Raw genomic sequence first — 15,090 nt, forward strand, 5'->3', positions numbered from 1 at the left:
TTTCTAGATTCCATATATATGCATTAATATATGGTATTTGTCTTGCTCTTTCTGACTTACTTCACCCTGCGTAATAGGCTGTAGGTTCATCTACCCCCCTCATTAGAACTGAGTCAAATGTGTTCCTTTTCATGGTTAATATTCCATTGTGTATATGTACCACAACTTCCTTATCCATTCATCTGTTAATGGACATCTAGATTGCTTTCATGTCCTAGCTACCTGTGATAAACATTTGAGTACATGTGTTTTTCAATTTTGGTTTCCTCGGATATATGTCCAGGAGTGTAACTGTTGGGTCATACGGTACTTTTATTCCTAGTTTTTAAAGGAATCTCCAAACCTCCAAACTGTTCTCCATAGTGGCTGTGTCAACTTGCATTCCCACCCTTTTAAAAAAAAGTGTAGTTCCATTGCTAAAAACAAAAAGTTAAAAACAACTGCTTTATATGATTCGTGTTCTAGATCTAGATGTCTATGTATTAATCAATCCCCTCTCTTCAAAGGATTGTTAAATTTCTGTGTGGTATGGATTACGCTTTATATATCTTTCAACCTCCTGCAGTACCTAGAAATGCCTGGCATATACTAGGAATTTTTAAAAAACTGTGTTGAAAGGAGTTTTTTGCCTCCATGTGCCACCACGGGCAATAGCTATATCCCAGAACCTATAAACACTGACATAACACTTTTGGCCCCATCAGAATTTAAGTATTTGGAACCATCCAAAGTTCTGAAAAGTTAAATTCAGATGGTTTATTGAGAAAATATATACATTCTATTACATGCTAGTTAATGAAACAGGAATGGAGCCAGCCAAAAATATAGTTCAAAGGTAGACTGTAGGATTTGGGTGGTAATATGAAACTCAAGTAAGGAAACTTCATGGAGGAGGAGATGACCACAGGTTTCAAATATGAACAAGATTTTAAGATGAGTGATGATGGATAAGGGTCTTAGATTGAAACAAGTTACCTCCAGGATACTGTCAGGATGGATACTTGCTGCAAAAGTTAAAGAATAAACCACAAGTTGGAAAACTTGACAATGGAAAGGAAGAGAAGTGAAGCAGCAGTTATAAGGGATAATATAGCAGAAGATCTTTGTTCACTAAATAGGAAAAAGAACAGTTTATGTTTGCTGTCAGAGAGTGGCAGAAAAAAATCATGGAGAGAGAAGGAATATTTATCAGAGGAAGGGGCATTACAAATTCAAAAGGAATGGGAATCAAGGTTTTACAAGGTTTATCCATAAAGGAAATTTGATTCTGGAAGCACAAAACATATTGGAGGAGTAACAGGGTTTTAAAAAATATAGTTCTTTATATTACTTTGTAACAGATTAATAGTTCCTACCTTCACCACTCTCCATGCCTTCTACAAAAATCCCCCCACACTGGGGAAGAATCCAGTACCGGCGTCTGTAACGATCCTGGCCAAACATCATCGAACGTAAAGAGTGAGAAGCGTCAAAGAGCTTCCTTCTGTACTGACTCTGTTGCTGTTAAAAAATGATGCATAAAATTAAGCTCTGAGTGTCAAGTGCTGTAAAAATTAATATGTAAGTGACTTTACACTCTTATGCCTTCAATAAAGGCAGATAAATAAAATCAGATAATTTTCACTAGTGAGTAAAGAGAGCAAAAAGAGTTAAATATTACATTCCTGACTTCAATTTCAGTAACACTTGTAACAACAGAAATCACTTTGAGGGTAAGAGGAATATTTTTGTTGTCATGGATTGAAAAGATAAGTTTTATTTTATCAAGTGTCATCCAGTAAAGCATGTCTTACACTTGATAGTGAACAATGCAATGTGATCAAGTATTTCACTGAACTTTGGCTTAATTCTACTTATTACAATATATAACAAATAATATTCATATACATAATTGACCAGACCTGTATTTGCCTATTTTTATATTCATGCTATAAACCTTGGTAACATATGACTAAATTTGGCGATAAATTTGTAATATATATCCCCATGGAAATAATATACAGGTATATCATAATATCAGTCTCATAATATTTTTAAAACCTCATTTTTTTTAACAGAAAGTTCATCTAAAACTTTACTGATGCTACTGAAATTCAATTTTTAATGAGAAATTCATAAATATGTATAGTGTATAAACCTAATGCAAATAAAATCTACAAACATACTAATATAAAATAAAACCATAAGATGCAGAAACTATTACTATAAAGTTCGACTGAATTTTAGAAGTAATTAATTCCAAGATATAAAACCATGTAATTGTTGGTATTTTGTATTTAAAAGAAGAGCTGAAGAATATAGGCCCTGGTTAAGTTTAGTACCATGCCTTAAAAGACAGGTTTTTAACCTTGGCGTTGATTTTTTTAGGTATAACTGTAAGAATGTTTCTAAATCTCAGTTTAATTAGTTACAAAAAGCTTGTTTTTATTTAGCAGCCAGAAAAACTAATTCCATACAAGGTGGATTTTTGAAGTGCTGCCAAAAAAAAAAAAATCTGAAAAATGCTTACTTTACTCAGTTTTTCAATCTGTTTTTCTAGCTCTTCCACACTTGCTGCTTGGTCACCTTCATCCTATACATAACAAAATACAGTATCATTTACATTTTTAAGATTTATTTAGTCAATCAGCAAATATTTAGTGAAAGCCTCCTATATGCAAAGTACAAGGACAGACTCAGTTCTTGCTCTAGATAAAGCATTAACCTGGTAGGGAGACACATAAAACATTACGCTAATAAATAAAAACTGCCAAACAGCAGAAAGCTCTATGAACCTCAAGAGAGGTAGAGATTAAGAGTCATGGAGCTCAGGGAAGGGTGAGATTACTTCTAATGGGAACCTATACCGAGGAAGGCTATATGGAAGAAGTTGTGTTTTAGCTTTGTTAGGCACTGATTCATCAGAGAAAAGAGGACATGGAGAGTTTGACATGAAGAGATAAGGAGGAAGATGAGGCAAAGATGACTTTGGGGCTACACTGTCTAGAGCTGTAAACGCTTGGCGATGGACAATAATATGATCCTTTGAGGGAGACTACATATCAGAACTATGCTTTACAAAGATTAGTATGGTAATAGTTGTAAGATGGCCTGGATCAGGGAAAGGACTACAACTAGCAAATCTAGTTAGTAGATAGTTTCAGTGATTCAAGAGGAAAAGAGGATGTGGGTCTTACTAGGATAAAAGGAATAGAAAAGGAGAAAAGGAAATGGATGTAAGAGATATTATATAGTTAGAACTATTAAATTCTGGCAACTCATGCCTGTGAGGCAGAAAGGGGTGAAGGAGATGAAGGAAGGAGTAAACTATGATATTAAGGTTTTAAATCTGGGAAACTGCAAAAATACTGGTACTATTAACTGAAAGAGTCATTTTACAGCAAAAAAGAGTAAGTTGTACTCTGAACACATTGAACTTTTAGAAGAATAATCTCTTCTATAAATGGTACTAATTTCATAAGTAGAAATTTTGCAATTATATAAAATTTTTCATTCTAAAAAATGAATATGGGAGAGCAACACCCAAAGTATATGTTTTAGAGGGAAAGCATGAATTAATATAAGGTATATATACTTCAAGTGAAAGTGAAGTCGCTCAGTCGTGTCCAACTCTTTGCAACCCCACGGACTATAGCCTACCAGGCTCCTCTGTCCATGGGATTTTCCAGGCAAGACTACTGGAGTGGGTTGCCATTTCCGTCTCCAGGAGATCTTCCCGACCCAGGGACTGAACCTGGGTCTCCCGCATTGTAGGTAGACACTTTATCGTCTGAGCCACCAGGAAGTCCTTATGTACTTCATTGGACCTCAGCTGCAGCGTGGGCTACATATATAGGCAAATCATTTAACTCTCCCAAAACTTTTTCCTAATCTGTAAATTGGTGATGACATTATCTGTAACATGGGACTTTTGTGAGGACTAAGAACAGTTCTGGGGCTTCCCAGGTGGCTCAGTGGTAAAGAATCTGCCTGCCAAGCAGGAGACGCAGGTTTGATCCCTGGGTTGGGAAGATCGCCTGGAGAAGGAAACTGGCAACTCATTCCAGTATTCTTGCCAGGAAAAAATCTCACAGACAGAGGAGCCTGGCAGGTTACAGCCCAAGGGGTCATGAAAGAGCTGGACATGACTTAGCGACTAAACAACAGCAACAAAGAACAGATCTGAAAGCAACTAGCAAATTTTCTGGTACATAACATATAAATAAGGTTATTTTCTTTCTTTCTGAAAGATGTACTTTAATGAGAAACTGCAGGTACATCTCAGGTTTAAAAAATATAAGCACTTGTTTTTGGTGTTTACTTTTAATAAGGCTTTTTTAAAAGTCATAATGCCACCAATCATTCTCACAAACAGATATTTCTAAACCAGTATAGTTATTTCCCTAATAAAAGGAAGGGAAAGGAAAACTTCAATAGTTTTACCATTAGCTATCTATGCTTTACCCAAATTTATGAGACCCGATTTCCAGAGGCATTTAGGCATATTATTTATGGTAATAATAACATCATTTCTATTTATAAGAGAATAGGCCTAATAATCCTTAAATCTTGACTCTTTAATTAAATAGATACTCAATAGCTCTATGACTATGTAGTGATCTTTTGACCAGCAGGATAAACGTTTGACAATTTGCTTATATAGAAAACAATTCAATCAACAAATATTTGAAATAAGATGTCAAAGTAACTATGTATTAGATTAACTAACTACCATTTCTAAGACTTTTCTTACCAAAAAAAGAAGTAAAATATCTACTGAAGTTTTATTTAAAGGAGTTTTGGTTAATAGTCCTCATACTTTTTAGAGATATGAAGAATCTGAAAAGCCAGAGAGAAAGGCAATAACAACAAAATTAAGAATACAGAATCTATGCCTGCCATGCTTCCCCAATCAAAAGAGAAGGCTGTTATATGTCCCTATATGTCAAAGTTTAATTGTCCACATAACCTCCTACACACCACCTTGTGAGGTTAAAGTTCACAAAGATCTCAACGCAAACCTAAGGATTAGGGAGAGTTGATATGTTGAAGGAATAAAGAGTGAAAAAGGAGGGAATCACCCTTAAGACAAAGGGCTGTGACTTAAAGAGCAGTATCTTCTAATTCAGTGGTCCCCAACCTTTTTGGCACCAGGGACCGGCTACGTGGAAGACAATTTTCCACAGACTTGGAGGGGGGATGATTTTGGGATGATTCAAGCTTATTACATTTATTGGACACTTTATTTCTATTATTATTAAATCAGCTCCACCTCAGATCATCAGGCATTAGATACCAGACGCCGGTTCTAATTGAAAGGAATGGCATGGGTCTCACTGGAAAGGTTCCTGCAATTAGTCCTTTATGTGGTATAACAACTGACACCACCTATACTTAATCAAGAAGCCAAACCTATTTTTGGAGGAAAATCAATCAATCAGGTTCTTTAAAAAGTTAACCTTTAGTTTTATTAGGAAATTGGTAAGTGGCTACAAATTCTTTATTATAAAGAAAAACTCTCAAATCATGTAAAAGAAATGTTTCTTTGGTCTCTTAGATCCTAAAATATTCCTTACTTTAAAACACTTTTAAACTGTTTTCTCACATTAATGACAAGATACACATTTGCCAGGATTTTGATCAATCTAATTAACTCTATAATTCAAAGTTCATAAAAATAAAATACTACTTTAAAATGACACATCCAGTCTTAAAATGTGAATAATGATTTTTAAATCATTAATACTGATTTTTAATAGTTCTTTTATTTCCCTTAAAGAAAACAATTTAGAGTTTGTTAATTCTCCATGTGAAAAATGCCAAGCGAAAGACAATTTCTGTAAATAAATTCTAGTTTAATGGGTGACTATCCACTAGAATACACTGATACCCGAACACAAAGTTGTCACATTTATGAGAGCTAATACTTAAAAAACATTATAATATTAAGTGCTGAAAAGGTATGCTAATTCTGTTTTTTTAAAAGGTGGTTAATATTGATCAAAAAAGTTTAATTTCTGCTAAACAGCTCCACTTGCCAAAGGAAGCAGACTGGTTATAAATAGTATCTTTGGGTAATTACAGTTCTGAAACCCAAATTATATACCCTTTTGTCACAGCATGAGAGTATTTGATCAAGTGATTTCAGAAGTACAACATTATGAAGTAATTCCTGTAAGGAATCTCACAGTAGTCTCCTTTTCAGCCTGCTACTCTTAAAATAAGTAAGGCTCACTCTAGCAAATCATTCTGGTTTAAAATATGTAATTTATGAAAACATTTTGCATTTATGCTATTTTTTACTTAAAAGAATTGTATAGCACATGATTTTATAAATTATACTGTTATCCAGATTAAGTAAAAATTTGATTTAGTAACATCATTGGTCTTGTTCAGATATTATTTTCACATAATATATCAATAATCCATCCTTCTAAGCTTTATTTCTCCAGAAATATGGAGTTGATACAAGAAAGGAAACGTTTTTCCTAGACTTCCTTCACTAAATAATCCTGGCATTGAAGGCAGAATGGCTGGCTGTATATTGTTTTTTGAATGCCATTTCTTCAACCCTATCAATATTTCTAGCATTCTTTTCTTGTAAAAGGTAAACATCAACCTTTATCTCCTTTTTATACAAGTCCATTTCCGTGGCTTATGGTCGCTTTCCTTAAAAACACTCCTCCATTACCTTGCCTTCTTCCCTTTAGCCTACTCTTCAAAGCTAGCCCCCCCCCACCCCCACCGCCCGTATCTTTACCTTAACTGAATCTCTCCAATATCTCTAGGGACCTTATACTATTAATTATTCTCTTTTATCTCTTTAATCTTCCACACTTATCTCTCATTTTACTGACTCTCCCGTCAACCAAAAATAGTCTCAAATCTTCTGCATCTGAAAAATCCCTGGTCTTTGTCCTTCTCTAGGAACTACCCTTTCTTTTGAGGTATAATGCTTGAGACAATCATCTTCACCTTCTCACTTTTCATTGTTTTCAAACAATTCTAGCCTTGCTTTGGCTCTCACCTCTCTAAAGAAATGGTGCTGGCATAGGTTACCAAACACCTCTGTGATGGCGAATACAACAAACACATTCAGTCCTCCTCACATTACACTCCTGCTCCTTTAACATTTTTTTGTAAATAATTGGATTTATTTATTTATTTTTGGCTGTCCTGGGTCTTTGCTGCTGCGTGGGCTCTTCTATAGTTGTGAGGAGCGGGGCTTACTGTCTAGTTGTAGGGTGCGGACTTCTCATTGCAGTGGCTTCCCTTGTTGCAGAGCATGAGCTCAAGAGCATACGGGCTCAGGAGTTGTGGCTCGCGGGCTCTGGAGCACAGGCACAGTAGTTGTGTTGCACAGGCTTAGTTGCCCTGCAGCATGTGGAATCTTCCCAGATCAGGGATTGAACCCGTGTCTCCGGCATTGGCACACAGATTCTTTACCACTGAGCCATCAGGGAAGCCCTCCATTAACACTGTTTATAACTCCCTCTTTTTAAAAATGTTTAATTTTCTTGATTCTTATTATTATTACATGGGTGGGAAAGAGTTAACATTGTAGGTTTTTGAAAGGCTGGCTTACAAAGCTGACCCTTGGCTAGCATCTGGGAATCTGAATTTTGGAGGGTTCCCCAACCCAGAGTGACAAGAATAGCTTGCTGGACCTAAACTGCGCTAACAATGTGGTTTATACCAAACACCTACTCTTTTTTGGAGTGGGGGGAGGCTGGAGTTTTGGCACCTTCTATGCAGAGGGTACCTATGTGGTCATCCCTGTATAAAACTTTGGGCACAGTCTCTATTGAACTTTCATAGAACACAACATTTCAGCTGCGGCACAATTTAAATGTCACAGCACACTGCTAGGAGAATTAAGCCCATCCTTTGTGACTCTACTGGGAAAAGACTCCTGAAAGCTGGGACTGATTTCCCCTGGATATTGACCCATATGCCATTTCTCTTTAATGGTTTTGCTTTGTTTTTCCTTTTGCTGCAATAACTTGTAGCCATAGCATGACCAGAAGCTGAGTTCTGTGAGTCATCCTAGTGAGTCACTGGCTTTGGAGGCGGTCTTGGTCTTGGCAATCCCTGACCCACTACAGAAATTTTCTACCTTTGTTCATTCTTCAGCAAGAAGTCCTGAAGGCTCTTCTTAAACACTGACATTCCCTGAGGTTCCAATCTCAGTTTACTACTCTCACTAATAAACCAATTCTCCTGTGCAAACTAAGCCAACTCATTATTTAAACTATTGTCTATGTACTAATAACCTCCAGATCTACATTTTCAAGACTGAACTCTTCTCCAGGCTTTGGGTTTTTAAATCCAACTGACTGCTAAACTGCTCAGACACCTCAAATTCAACATGTTCAAAATAAAACCTAGTATCATTTCCTAACTTCAGGTATTTGTTCTATATTCCCCTACTCGGCTGTCATCTATTTACTCTGCTGCTTCTCGATTCTTCTTTTTTTTAATGGCGATGCAATCTTTTGTTTTGTTTTTCTTAAAGCTTTATTTATTTATTTATTTTTGGCTGCACTGGGTCTTCATTGCTTTGTGTGGGCTTCCTCTAGTTGCGGGGAGCAGGGGTTACTTTTCATTGCGGTGCACAGGCTTCTCATTGTAGTGGTCTCTCTCGTTGCACAGCACAAGATCTAGGCACACGGGCTTCAGTAATTGCAGCACGTGGGCTCAGTAGTTGTGGCACGTGGGCTTAGTGGCTCTGCAACATGTGGAATCTTCCTGGACCAGTGATGGGACACAGGTCCCCTGCATTTGCACATGGATTCTCACCCATCATGCCACCAGGGATGATGTCCCTCCTGAATTCTTTAGATCAGGTAGTGGCAACAAAAGCAGGTAGTCCCTTACCAGAAAACTGGAATCAATCCTATCTCTCCCTCCATCAACCTACACAATCCATTTTCAAAGACTATTCATTTTTCCTCAGTATTTATTGAGTCTTTTCCTTCCATTGGTCTATTTTCAGACCTATCACAATTCACCTAAACCAGAGCAATCTCTCCTGACTCATCTTCCCACTTCTGATCTTGTGCTAGCCAAATCTATTTTCCACAGAGTTGACATAGGGAGCCACTGAAAAATCGAGTCTGACCAGGTCCTTCCATCACTTATAACCCTTCAATGGCTTCCTATCACCATAAAACTATAAAATCCTAGTTCACAGTTGTTGTACATGAGGCTATCTAGTATTACTGAAGCACTTATAGGGCCTGTAAAGCACATCATGGTTTCAAGGCTTCTGAGTCCTTACTCATGCTATTCTCTCTGCTTGGAAGATTTTTCCATGGATTCCTGGATTCTCTATAGGTTAACATTCAGCCCAGCTTGTAGCCTCAGCTAATGAGTTCAGAAAGCCTTTGTGATCATTTATTCCTCAGAAAGATTCAATGTCCTTCTTTTGTACCCGCCTGCTGCTGCTGCTAAGTCACTTCAGTCGTGTCCGACTCTGTGTGGCCCCATAGACAGCAGCCCACCAGGCTCCCCCATCCCTGGGATTCTCCAGGCAAGAATACTGGAGTGGATTGCCATTTCCTTCTCCAATGCAGTAAAGTGAAAAGGGAAAGTGAAGTCGCTCAGTCATGTCCGACTCCTCATGACCCCATGGACTGCAGCCCACCAGGCTCCTCTATCCATGGGATTTTCCAGGCAAGAGTACTGGAGTGGGGTGCCGTCACCTTCTCCCGCCTAATACATTGTAAATACTGCTAGCAAAGCAGTTAACATTTAACACATTATTTTTTCTTATTCTAAGTCTTTCTCTGAAACTGTAAATTGAAAGGAGAGTTTCAGTGCTTTGTTCATCTTTGATTATGGTCTACACGGAGAAAACAATCTTAAAAAAGAAAAATAAGTAGAGTTGATGCAGAAAACAAATGTATGGTTACTAGGGGATAAGGGAAGAAGGAGAGATAAAGTGGGAGACTGGGACTGACATATACACACTACAATGTGTAAACAGATGACTAATAAGAACCCGCTGAATAGCATAGGGAACTCTACTCAATACTCTATAATGGCCTATGTAGAAAAAGAATCTTAAAGATGTGTGAATATATGTATATGTATAACTGATTCATTTTGCTATACACCTGAAACTAACACAACATTGTAAATCAACTGTATTGCAATAAAAGTAAAAGTTAAAAAAAGTGCCTAGAGCCATGTACTCAATAAACTAGGATCTGAGAAATGTATCAGTTTCACTACACCTGACAACACTTTGAAGGCATTAAGTACTGTACAAAATAAACATAAGATATCACGTTAATAGAATTTACAAAATACCTAAAATTAAGAATATGAATAGTTCTTTGGTGAACTCTCAAGTTATTATACAAACAGAAAAATTTAACTTCTTTTGTTCAACATAAGTACCTTCTATGTGCAGAGGTTCTATTCAATATTTACCTAAGCATCACAAAAAACCTTGAAGTGAATATTATATTTAATTTTCAGATGAATAAACTGTGTTGAGTGTCACAATGGAATTCAAATCCAAATCCATTTGACTTCAAATTCTGTATTATTTTCACTATTTCATACAGTATTAGTCAAGTCTAAATTTTATTACCTCATCTTCACAGATCTCACTCTTCTTTCCTTTTTTGTCTTCTTTATCTTCTTCATCTTCATCATCTTCATCAGCTTGGTCATCACTATCATCGTCATCATCATCATCATAGTCACTGTCTCCTCCCTTCCTTCTCCTTTTGCGTCCTGGAGTGGGTGTGCCCAGTGGATGCTGTTCTTCTCCAAGATCAATGCCACCGGAAGTGTCTCTTTTGCCTGTTTTCTTAGCGTGAATGATTCTGAGCCTTTAAATATGAAAAAAAGAATGATACAGAAGAAAAGCCTTCCCTCTGTACTTTTTAAATATCATACTATGAATTTTAAGCATGTGGTTATTTCTCTCAAAGTAACCAATATATCAATGACAATAAAAATTAGAAGACATATGTTCACAGAAATTATAAAATATGTTAACTTTTAAGAATTATACTGTCTATCTCTTTGGAATTAGAATACATTTTTTTAAAAACACAGAAAACTGAGATTAACTCAGGAACAGCCAAGTGATAGTTCTTGATCCTATCTGACTGAGTAAATTTCAATTCAAGTCACTGCAAAGAAACTATCCTCTTAACATGGAAGTTGAATAATTTCAGCATTATATTTCCTAGCAGGAAGCTAATTGAGTTTTAATGCTGAATATATTTGGATATGTTAGACTCTCTGTAAAAGCAAACTGTAATTAGAAAGCAATTAAGGAAAAATATGGTAGAATCCAAACAGATTCTATTTATGACAAAAGTAACCTGATAGAAACAACAATCTTTGAATATATGATTGCTTGACTTCTTTGAAAGAAAGATAAATTGACTTTCTTTTAACTTTGAAGCATGTGAGTTCAATGAATCTCAATATAGCTTTTGTCCACTGAAAACTCTGCCTCTGAGTTTTATTAATTTTATATCTCAGCTTAATTAAACTTTGCCTTTTCTAATTTTTAGACAAGATAAAGTTTAAATTCCATATTTTCACTTAGTATGCTTTATTCAGAAATTTGTGAAGAAGGAAAACAGTATATTAGTTTTAATAAAATAGGACTTACTTGCGGAGTTTACCTTCTACTACCCATTTATCTCTCCTTAAGTTTGACATATAATCAATGTTCTTGTCGATTTCACTGCCAATGCAAAAGTTTATTAGAAGACATAAATTAATACATAATGCAATACATTAATTTGGTAAATAAAATGATGCAGATTTTTGCTAAGTACAAATGATGATTGCCAATGAATAGCAAAAACAAATGAAAAATTATACTAATACATAGCTAAGAGATGTACAGAAAACTTAAAACGTCCAGCAATGGTAGAAACACATGGCTCTCAAATATTTGGATTGATTCTTTCCCTAGAAACGTAAAGGAATAAAAGTTACATAATTAAAATCTGTAACATAATGAATAGCAAGAACAAGATGAATGAGGAATTTGTTCACCAAATCTTCAAACATTATAGTGGAGAACTTACTTCGACTCTTAAATGAGATTAAGTACTTTTTAAAAAAGTGCAAACTAACATGCAATAAATAAATAATATTAAGATTGTGTCAGCACATGATAAAAAGTAGATGGATAATTCTACAAATGGCTTCTAGCAAAAAATGAGGTACTCATCTGCTACCAAAGATAAAAGAAAAATTCTGAGTTCTTACAACAGTACTGGATTCAAGAGTCATAGCAACAAAAAACTGTTCACATTTCAGTATACAAATAAATAACAAAATTACCAAATAAACAAGAAGTGTTACAAGGACTATACACAGTATGATTCAAAATTTCTTTTTAACAGCCTGAAAAGAAATACATTAAAATACCATTTGTCATCTCTGAATAGTGAGATTAGTGTAATTTTAATTTTTTTCTTTGTCATAATCTGTTACTTTCAAATTTTCTATAAGCAATTTGTATTACTTTGTGACTAGACAAATTTAAAACAGAAAATAATCACCAGAAAAGTCCAGACATGTGCTTACCTCACCACACTCTTGCTGCATGCCAGTTCATTGATCAGGAAAGCCAGAACTGAGGCTTTCTGTGCTGGAGTGTGAGCCTGAAAAGCTTTAGTCTTCAGGCTTTCAGTAAGTTCAGTCTGTCCACAGTGTGCTTCCATAAAAATCTGCAAAATCTCGGAAACATTGTCTCGATTCACACCAACATTCAGCAAATGTTCTCCAAGAGCTGTTTTGGCCTACAAAAGTTTGGCATTTTTATCAGTATAAGGACTGATACTGACTCATAAAATATAAACAGTAAGACTTTTAAATGTTGGTATTATATGATTTAGATATTACTGACAAGGGCTTTATTCACATTTATGATGAAATGGAGATAAAAACAGTCAACGGATGACCGGACAAGCTTTCAAGTACTTGTAATTTTTCCATTCCTTCTTCAAACTTGGCTAAAAGTTAGGTGTGGAGAAGAGTATGTAAATTTGTGGTTAAAAATTCATACCTTCTTTGACCACAGAAACTATCTGAAGGTTTTACAGGCTATATCCATCAGTAGTGGTGGGGGAGGGGTTGAAAAGTACTATTATTACTGTGTTTTCTGGTTCTACAGTGTCATGGATTTTATTGCCTGGTATGCTGAATGAATAGGGAGATGGAGGAAAAAGTAACAGGTATATCTGGAAACTTCTCTCTCTACAATATTATCTAGAGTAAAACTGACTGAAATGTGTATCTTAATTGGAATTAAGATAAATTTGAACTTAAGTATCCACATAGCAATATAGAGTCTTAACATGCTGTTCTACAGGGGTCTTGATTAGCCTCAGTTATTCACAATTTCAAAGAGAACACAGTATACTTTCAGAGGACACACGTAAGTTCTAACTTCTTTACAAATTTTGAATTTTCTGTTTTGCTAAATATTGCTTGGGAATTTCTTAAGTAAGTTTGGCTTTTGCCAAAAGCTAAAGGAAAATAAAAGTAATTTGAGAATGATTTACATTCCTTAGGCTTTATGAACCAGGTTTTTCTAAGTTTGTACCAACTGTAACTGAAGCAAATCTACCTTTAACTTCATGAGAAGCTATGTAGAAAAAATTGAGTAAGTCTATACAATCTTCTGCTAACATGCTAAAGCCAGCTATTAATGCACTGATAGTACAAATTAAAAAGATGTATTTTGTTTTTTTTTACCTTGTATCCTGTAATTAGACCTGGATCACATACAGCAGCTGAGAGGAGCCTCACAAGCAAGTCTTGTACTTCACCCATGCTGTCCCCTATATTTAGCAATCCCTCTTGAAGAACACTCAGGTTTGGAACATCAATATTCACATCAAAGCCCAAAACTTTACCAAAGTTTCGTAAGAACTGCACCACCATGAGACAGTCTGAAAATGTACTTCCAGAGAGAACAAGTCCTGGAATACGAGGCAACTCTGGCAAAGGCTGAAAATAAAAGAAAAGAAAGAAAAAATAATTTTAAAAGCCATGATTTTATACCTTCTGAAGTAAGGTAAGTTGTTATTTTTATCTTGCCTTATACCAGTGGTTTTTCCCTCTAGATTGTAAATTCCATGAGGGCATTTCTATAACTCCCTGGTGAAAGCAAAAGTCACTTAGTCGTGTCCAACTCTTTGCGACATCGTGGACTATACAGTTCACGGAATTCTCCAGGTCAGAATGCTGGAGTGGGTAGCTTTTCCCTTCTCCAGGGGATCTTCCCAACTCAGGGACTGAATCCAGGTCTCCTGCACTGCAGGTAGATTCTTTATGTAATCATAAAATCGTGAACACAAGTAACCATTAATAAATTTTGGTTGAAATCAACATGACCTTAGATCTCTACAAAAGAGAACACTAATTTTAACTTACATATTGACAAAACACAGGTTACATAACTGGAGGAAAAATTAAATAACATAAGAAATAAGTATCTCATGATTACTTTACCATGGAACAACTTAGTAGGGCACACGCAACACTTTCTTCTAATGATGTAGACTGATTTATAATTCACACTTTTGGGGAGCTCAGAAACTAACCGTGTACGGATCTGTGGCTTGTATGCTTGGAGAGAGAGATACCATCTTTGGCTAAAGAATGTAGATAAATTACTAGGTCCACATGACAAGAACCTACGACCCTGTCAAGAAGCCAGTTAGAGTGCAACTGTCAGTCTTGAGGTTTCCTGTATATAGTGAAACACTGATTCACTATCAAAATGAGAGAGCTGTTTCTTCTGCTATTTCTCAAATATGCTCACATATTAACATTTTAATGACTAAATTATATTTTCAGCTTTCATGGACATTTTAAAAATTAAATAAATAAGTAATCTAAAAACATTTTCATCCATGAATATGATTCAATAAATATACTTTCAGTTATGATTGGGAAAAATGTGGCTTATAAACATTTCTATTTATCTGAATTGGACCTTGAACACAAAAATGTGTCCTCTACTCTGCACTTGGTGTAATAACGAACTAAAGACTTCTTCCACTAATAGTGTGTAGAAACACAAACTATGGATAACTGCTGACATAATACAAATCTTTT

At 35.6% G+C, this 15,090-nt stretch overlaps 1 protein-coding gene across 50 annotated transcripts in view; it reads right to left on the reverse strand.

Annotated features, from left to right (window-relative positions):
* The window catches only part of BAZ2B (bromodomain adjacent to zinc finger domain 2B), a 332,790-nt gene that overhangs the window by 32,002 nt on the left and 285,698 nt on the right, over window positions 1-15,090 (reverse strand). For all 50 annotated transcript variants that reach the window (XM_086355017.1, XM_086355007.1, XM_086354868.1 and 47 more), the window contains 6 exons: window positions 13,723-13,977; window positions 12,550-12,764; window positions 11,621-11,695; window positions 10,580-10,823; window positions 2,510-2,572; window positions 1,356-1,500 (listed from right to left, as the gene is read on the reverse strand). In XM_086355017.1, coding sequence (XP_086211143.1) covers window positions 1,356-1,500; window positions 2,510-2,572; window positions 10,580-10,823; window positions 11,621-11,695; window positions 12,550-12,764; window positions 13,723-13,977 — 997 coding nt within the window. The remainder of the gene's footprint in view (window positions 1-1,355; window positions 1,501-2,509; window positions 2,573-10,579; window positions 10,824-11,620; window positions 11,696-12,549; window positions 12,765-13,722; window positions 13,978-15,090) is intronic.

This window comes from Bos grunniens, chromosome 2 (genome assembly GCF_055505025.1).
Source record: "Bos grunniens cultivar Pamir isolate PY7600 chromosome 2, Bosgru_T2T1.0, whole genome shotgun sequence".
NCBI classification, from domain to species: domain Eukaryota; kingdom Metazoa; phylum Chordata; class Mammalia; order Artiodactyla; family Bovidae; genus Bos; species Bos grunniens.